The sequence below is a fragment of the Chenopodium album genome, chromosome 16 (genome assembly GCF_948465745.1).
Source record: "Chenopodium album chromosome 16, dcCheAlbu1.1, whole genome shotgun sequence".
NCBI classification, from domain to species: Eukaryota; Viridiplantae; Streptophyta; class Magnoliopsida; order Caryophyllales; family Amaranthaceae; genus Chenopodium; species Chenopodium album.
The window spans coordinates 6,290,563-6,298,552 of record NC_137849.1 but is presented as its reverse complement, the minus strand read 5'-3'; the positions used below and the strand labels follow the sequence as shown (position 1 = coordinate 6,298,552).

The window sequence follows — 7,990 nt, the reverse complement described above, 5'->3', positions numbered from 1 at the left end:
ACCCTTTTCGACCTCCTCGATATCTTGAAGTATTCATTTTCGCCCTCTCTTGATTCTTGTCATTTAGTTCCTTTCAATATAATAATGTATAAACAATTAATTCCCAGTTTTCAAAGGTTTTTTCATAACTATGATTAGTTATGGGCTATAATTCAAAGATTACCTTAAACGCATCATCAATATATGTTTCAATGAACTTGGTCCAATCAGCTTGTGGTATAAATGGATATGTCGAAGGTAGCTTCTTTATAATCACATTTGGATTTACTCCCTTGGTGTCGTACATCCAATCCTTTCTTAATCTGGCCTTGAAAGCTCTCCACCGGATTGAGGCTCTCCCTAATACATAATTTCTACGTTCTTCTAGCACTATAAATCCTCTCTGCACATTTCAAATAAAAGATATCAGATATAACAATACCTAAATTCATTTATCAAAACAATACCTGAATTCGAATAAACAAGCTTTTATGAGGCTTGATCATTCTTTGGAAGCCACACTACAGTTTGGGGGGAGCTTCTTCTTTGCTTTTCAGTTTACTGTACATAACATGAATGTTTGTATCTTTTCTTGTTATAAAAATAAGTTTGTCCAAGTCACCAATATGAATCATGGGAGAAACATGATTAATGTCAGGGAAAATATAGCTAGTTGATTGATATTGGGCTGATCTAATTTGGATATGTATGTAATCATAGGAACATGGTTCCAGTTCCTTTCATTATTCTCTATCTAAAGAAGTTGGCCACTTTTGTTGCCGGGAAGATCCATATAGCATTGAGATTTCTGGACATGCTATTTGAGAGGGCCAAAGAGAAGGTTGGACCGATGGAAGAGTTCCAATGGCTCAGTTTGATGTTGTTTATAGCAGTGCCTTTTCCTGGTACTGGAGCATGGGCTGGTGCTATCATTGCTTCCGTGTTGGATATGCCCTTCTGGCCTGTTGTAACAGCAAATTTCTTTGGTGTGGTGGGTGCTGGACTTCTTGTCATTCTGCTAGTGAATATTGGCCTCAAGTATGCAATTATAACAGGCTTACTAAATGTAATAGCACATGCTTAAGAATCAAACACCAGGTTGTCTTATTAATATTTCAGTTAAAATCAAAGATGTTTCAATAAACAGAGGTTTAAAACCATGTAACTCATAAGACAAGAACAATAACAAATGAGTAGCACAGATCATACGTACTACACCAGCAAAAGTTGTACAAAGATACAAGTCATGATCACCTCCATTGGGTGTCAAGATATAGAAATGATAGGGAGCAATGATGGAAAAAATACATCAACTATACTACGGAGTAAATTCCATTACAGAAAATCCAATTCAAACCTAGACATTTTAAGCTTCATGATCTTTTTGGTGTAACTATTAAAAACCTACAAAAACCACGGAGAGTCAACGTGCAAGATGAAGCAGAAAGATAGCCCTATGGCATAAGCTAAAGCAAGAACGGCTAAGCATAATTAATTTAGAAAAAACAGCATTCCCTTAAAAAAAACAAAAAAAAACCCCTTGACAGTAAATCCAATTTATATATGTGCTCAAAACTACCTGTAATACAGATCACAACAAAAAGGAAAAACCACACTGCCACAAGTGTCATGCATACTGCTGAAACATCACATTGTATCCAAAGCACTCAAAAACGTATTTACTTTAAGTGATTTATCCAAAGCATTGTGATAATGATAAGTGATTTATTTTTTTATTGGACTAAATGCAAATAATTGTAGCCTGATCTCAATCCAAAAGTCTAATTTCAATTCATCATCTCATTCAATCTTACAAATTCCAGCTTCCAAACTCATGAAGTTATTACTAAAATTGGCAAATCAAAATAACTAAATCAATTAGAGGTGTGCAAACAAAAACAATCCAAAGCAAAACCTGTGTGCAAATAATAAGCAACATTGGGTAAAGAGCTCAACGAAACTCAACCACAAATAAGCAACTGTATGACCATAAAAAAAAAAAACAAAGACATCCTCCAGCAAAAAAAATGACCAAACCAACATTGAGATTTCAAACCAAAAAATTAAATAGCTTACCGTAATGAATTTAAAGAGGTCATCAATAACTTCTTTCGGAACTTCCTCCCAGTCGCGATAATTGATATTCACTGTTTCACGAACAACTACACCAATGTATGATGAAAAGATATATCTATTTTCCCCAATTGGCACTTTATTGTGATTCCATTCCAAGCGGATTTTGACGCCACTCAGAATTGCTTTTCCAACTACTGCAACTACTGTACGACCCCTTCGATTCTCACACTCAGCAGATTCTTCAGCCTCGCCAGTTTTAGAGGCCTCATTAGCACTTGCTTGCTTTCTCTTTTTCGACATCAATCTGCAAACATAAAAATATATTAGAAATCATCTCTAAGAAGTGTCATTAAAATCAAATAAAATAAAGCATTTGTCTAAAAACTCTATATCAAGAACAAATTATAAATTTCAATACAAGAACCACAAGAATCAGATTTTTTAGTAGCATAATAACCTGTACGACGCCGCTTTTTAGGTCGATTATTAGCATTACTATTTTCTTTTTCATGCCAAATCCCTTCTTCATGATCACTACGTATATATGTTGTTGTATCATCAAGACTATCATCCACATTTTGTACCTCACTAGGGGTAGACCTCTCCTCATAAGAAATATTGTCATCATTGTCATTAATGACATATCGAGGTTTCGATGTGACAACAACTGATTTTCTTTTATCACACGAGTCAGTAACATAAAACACTTGTTTAGCTTGACTAGCCAAAATGTATGGATCTTCTGTATGACCTATCTTGTTGAGATTCATAGTAGTATGCCCTAAACCATCGCATACAACATTGTTATTATTGTCAGCCAATTTGCAACCAAAAATAGGTATCGAAAAACCCATATAATGCAACTCACATATCTCTTCAATTACCCCATAGTATTGCATTTTGCTATAAACAGGTCGATTATCTTTAGACCTAGACAAATGCATCGCTTTCGCTTCAACACATACCCCGCTGTTTTGCATAGTGCTTTTATCATCTTGGTCCCTAGCATAAAAAGTGTAGCCATTAATGGCATAACCAGAGAAAAATGAGGCAGAGAAATCAGGACCGTTAGCTAAACTCTTAAGTCGGTCAGAAACAATTTGTGGGGAATTTTTGATCTATTTCATTACTTGATCCATGAGCCAAAGATGAAATGTTTTACTTTGTTCAGTAGCCAAAGCTTTGGAGCTAGCCTTTCCATTATGCATCTTCAAAAAAGTCATATGTCTATTAATATACGGTGCAATTTCATCTTCATTGAAAAGAATATATGTGTGGGCCATGTGCCACTTTTCAGGAGACAAGTCAAGTTCTCTACGACCAATGGTTCCCTTACCCTCAAGTGTGTCACTGTGTCGAGAAGTAGAAATCCCTACTATCCTCATATCTCCTAAACTTTCAAGGCAATATTCCATAGCTAACTCATAAAGCATTCTCTCAGCGATACAAGCCTCAGGTCGATAAGCATTCTTAACATACCCCTTATAAGTTTTCATTTGTCTTTCAAAGGCCCATTGAGCTCTATTGTGCACGGGACCACAAAATCTAATCTCCCTTACCAAATGAACTGGAAAATGTATCATAACATCAAAAAAAGCCGGGGGAAAGTACATCTCCAATTGACACAAAATAACAGCAATTTCAGTTTCTAAGGAATCCAAATCTTTTGGATTGATGAATTTACTGTAGATTGCCTTAAAGAAAAGACATAACCTGATAATGGAATATCGTACATTTTTTGGCAAAATTGAACGAATAGCAATAGGTAAGAGATCTTGCATAAGAACATGTCAGTCATGAGACTTCAAGCCCACGAGTTTCAAATTCTCCATTGAAACAAGAGAAGAAATGTTTGAAGAATAACCCTCAACTCCGGCTAAGGATGCACAAAGCTCAACGTTCTCCTTCTTAGACAGTGTATAAGCAGCAGGTGGCAAATAGTCCCATTTTCCAGTCTCAACGGCATGGAGCTCATTTCTGATATTCATTTCCTTCAAGTCAAGTCGAGCATTAAAATTGTCTTTTGTCTTCCCCGAGATATTCAATAGTGTGCTAATCAAACTATCAAACACATTCTTTTCGATATGCATAATATCTAGAGAATGTCGGACAAAGAGAAATCTCCAATAAGGAAGACGCCAAAAATCACAACACTTCTTGTACCCTTTCTTAGGAATGACATCTTTATTTTTCTTTAATTTACCAAAAGTAAGTTGAATGTCTTTTCACCTTTTCAAATACTTCTTGGCTAGTAAAGACTTTTGGGCGACTTTCAAAATTTTTTTCCCCATTAAAAGCTTTCTTCATTTGACGATACTTATGATCCAAAGGAAGAAATGGACGATGATCATAGTAGACCGTCTTTCTAGATGCCGATAACCATTTACCTTTCCAACCATCTTCACATATAGGACAACCACCTTCCCCTTTTACAGAATAGCCAGAAAGATTACCATATGCTAGATAATCTTGTATGGTGCAAAATAACATTGCTCTTAAATTGAACATTTCATTCCGATTAGCATCAAACACTTCTACACCTTCTTCCCACAACAACTTTAAGTCGTCAGTGAGAGGTGCCAAATACACATCGATGTCATTTCCTGGTTGTTTAGGTCCAGAAATAAGCATTGACAACATAATGTACTTTCTTTTCATGCATAACGAAGGAGGTAAGTTATAAGCCACTAGCATGACTGGCCATGTACTATGGATGCTACTAAGGGAACTATATGGATTCATACCATCAGTAGACAACCCAAAGCGTAGGTTTCGTTCTTCACTACCAAAATCAGGGAATTGTCCATCAATAAATCTCCATTGCGGTGAGTCAGCCGGGTGTCTAAGTAACCCATCCTTTTTCCGACCAAATTTATGCCATGTCAACTTCTCTGCATTTACCGGGTCTGAATACATCCGTTTAAACCTAGGAATAATTGGAAAATACCACAAAACCTTAGCTGGCACTCCTTCCTTTTTCTTGTACCTTGAGAGATTACACTTTGGGCAACTCTTTGCTGATTCATTTTCATTTCGATAAAGTAAGCAATCGTTAGGTGTAGGGAATATTTCAAGCCATAACCCCCAAGATTGAACCCCACTGTGATCATACACTTAAGCATGGTGGTGTCCAAAGGGAAGGAAGCTAGAGCAAAAGAGTCGCCAACAAGTCTTAGGAACTTGTAAACCGTTCACAAGGTGAAGATTACACCCCTTAACGATCCATGAGATCGTCAACTCCAAAAGGTCTTGAACCAAATAGGGTTCGGGGATGAAGGTACAAATCCAACCTCAAAGAGATTGAACCTGCCCTAAATAGGCCTCTACTTCATTCTTCTCGTATTCATGTGCGCTTTCTGACTAGCATTCAAACAATAGGTTAACCCTAAACCTGTTTATCTATGTTGGTTGAATTTAATGCACAAATAAACTATTATTGGCGATCACTTGAATTATAATCACATTAACCCTAAACAAGATTATTAATTATCTTATTAAGCGTGATTACAAGTACAAATTCCCTTTAAACCTGCAAGAGAGGGCGTGATCAAGCAATAACAATAATAATCATCAAGCAACATAATAACCACAATAATCATAATTATCATAATCATAATAACAATCATGTTAAAGCTAAAGCATAATAATAGCAAGATCCTAGGCATGATACTAACAAGATTAATAACAAACCCTAGCATGTCACTAAGCAATAAAGATCAAAGCTTTATCCCTAACATGATACTAACATGATATTGATATGATATTAGAAAGCATAGGAAGCACCCTAAACATGATACTAGAAAGCAATAAAGACATCCTAACATGATACTAGGAATTAAACAAATTTAAACATGCTTTCCACAAGAATAGAGCAATAAGATTACATACTTTGATGTCTCGTATCTCTTTCTAATAACAAAATACACGCGTTAGTAACTTCAAGGAAAATATAAAATCTAACAATTAAATTAAATAATTGAAAGAGAGATTTGGGATCAAACCCTCAGAAATTATAACCTTTCACGTCTAGGGCGAAGGCAACTTTGAACTCGGCTAGGTGTGTCTAGATCTTGTGAATGTGAAATTTTGTAAGAGGGATGGCTTAGAAAAAGAATAGAGAAAGCTTCTAGCTTTAGAGAGAGAAAGATGATTGATTGTAGATTATTGATGAATAAAAACGGAGGTTTAGGACCCTATTTATAAGAAAACAGTCCGGAAATAAGTAGAATTTGATAAGGAATAAAACTCCACGCTGTCGCTGCAAAACCGACCTTGTCGCATGGCGACAGGCCTGTCGTCTGGCGACAGCCTGGACTTCTACGTGCTTTCAACACGGAGTCCACATATGAATCAAAATTGATTTGTAAAGTCCGTATGAAACTGAAATCGTATCTTTCATAAAATAATATTTTATTCCAAATAAAACTTTATCAAAATATATAATTATTAATTCTAATTCTATTAGGATTAAAGAGAACCTTCTAGAGAATTCTAGAAGACTATAATCAATTATAATAACTTTAGGAATAATAATTAACATTGGGCCCTCCCCTAGATCATTGGGCCGCAAGTAAAGATCAAACCGAGCCCAGTTTAGTATTTTGGCCATAACTTCCTCATTATTCATCGGAACTGGGCTTATAATATATCGTTGGAAAGATCTTTGCAAGCCCCATCCAACTACACTATTATTGGACCCTTGTCGTGGACCAAACTAAACTGGATTGACTGTTTTCATAAAATAGAGTTGTTTTCGAAAACAGAAAGAAAGAATTTAATAAAAACCAACCGCAACACTTGACCTTTCACACTTTCACCTCATTCGATAATCATTCGACGCAAAAGGTATTCATCACTGGGTTTGGTTTTGGGGAGACACATTTGGGTGTCTACATTAGGACACGCATGAACTTTTTCATAACGCAAACCCATTGTGCATAATATTTTTTTTGCCCTGTATGTATTCTTTGGCAAAACATTATCAGATGGAAGGACATCTATCAAGAACTCAAGTAATGCTGGAAACTCTTATCTGTCCAACTATGACCCACCTTCAAATTGTATATCTTAAGTGAAGCTGATAGCTTTGTGTACTTACACCCTTCATATAAAGGCTTCTCAGAATCACTCAACAATTCTTCCATCGCATTGGGATCATCATTTACTCTGTGTACGAATTGACTCGTCATGTCCTCTAATTCGTTACCCTCATCGGTATTATGGCCTTGAGCATCCTTACTTGCCATTTATTCCCTTTTTTCACCATGACGATGCCAGCAAGTATATGTTCTATCAAATTGCCTTTCACTCAAATGATTAAGTATCACATCAGCTTTGTGATACATAAGATTATGGCAGATGTAACAAGGACATGGCAATTTATCACGCCCTTCACTATTATTTTCCAAAGCGAATTTAATAAATTCCATAACTCCAGCTTCATATTCTGGATCCCCTAATTTTTTTGTGGTTATCCATAACTACAAACTAGGAAGTTAAAAATAAAAATAAACACACACAAATCACAAACATAACTGCACTTGCTATATACTTATGGATATAATTTTAACATACACTACCATAGTTAATGCCTACAACAATGTAAATAAAAACAAGCTAATAAACTTACTTTTACATGTAAATAACAATTTATTTAAGCTCTTTAATTACTAAAGTATAAGAATCTCTTTTATTGGTGCGGATGAATGATACAATATTATAATGTGTTTTCATATAATGTAATTATTGGACCACCTCATAACCTGTTTGTTCATTTGTTTTCTTTAATCAGAAATAAGCTTTGTTATGCGAACTTATCAAGTCAATTATACCCAACATTGTTCAATAGTGAAAGAAGGCCCCACCTTTACCATTATTTAATATAAATGCAACATCCCCATAAAAAGCCACAAATTTGAGATATTATTATTATTAT

At 35.4% G+C, this 7,990-nt stretch overlaps 2 protein-coding genes across 2 annotated transcripts; one reads left to right on the top strand and one right to left on the bottom strand.

Annotated features, from left to right (window-relative positions):
• Nucleotides 1-703: 703 nt before the first annotated feature.
• Nucleotides 704-1,063, top strand: LOC145583821 (uncharacterized). Its single transcript, XM_081640787.1, has one exon. It carries the CDS (start codon nucleotides 704-706, stop codon nucleotides 1,061-1,063), a length of 360 nt encoding a protein of 119 aa, XP_081496913.1.
• Nucleotides 1,064-1,314: 251 nt separating this feature from the next.
• Nucleotides 1,315-4,971, bottom strand: LOC145583820 (uncharacterized). The gene is made up of 6 exons (XM_081640786.1): nucleotides 4,373-4,971; nucleotides 3,870-4,032; nucleotides 3,249-3,749; nucleotides 2,455-3,173; nucleotides 2,056-2,359; nucleotides 1,315-1,383 (listed from the first exon to the last, which is right to left on the bottom strand). The coding sequence occupies exons 1-6, from the start codon at nucleotides 4,969-4,971 to the stop codon at nucleotides 1,315-1,317; spliced, it is 2,355 nt and encodes a 784-aa protein (XP_081496912.1).
• Nucleotides 4,972-7,990: the final 3,019 nt, after the last annotated feature.

What these genes read in the sequence shown, in the direction of transcription:
- LOC145583821 (XM_081640787.1), top strand. Translation starts at nt 704, where the DNA reads ATGGTTCCAGTTCCTTTCATTATTCTCTATCTAAAGAAGTTGGCCACT.
- LOC145583820 (XM_081640786.1), bottom strand. Translation starts at nt 4,971, where the DNA reads ATGTATTCAGACCCGGTAAATGCAGAGAAGTTGACATGGCATAAATTT. An exon ending in TGTATTGAAATTTATAATTT is followed by an intron (nt 2,360 to 2,454) that starts GTTCTTGATATA and finishes TTATGTTTGCAG; the next exon opens with ATTGATGTCGAAAAAGAGAA. An exon ending in ACCTCTTTAAATTCATTACG is followed by an intron (nt 1,384 to 2,055) that starts GTAAGCTATTTA and finishes TGGTTTTTGTAG; the next exon opens with GTTTTTAATAGTTACACCAA.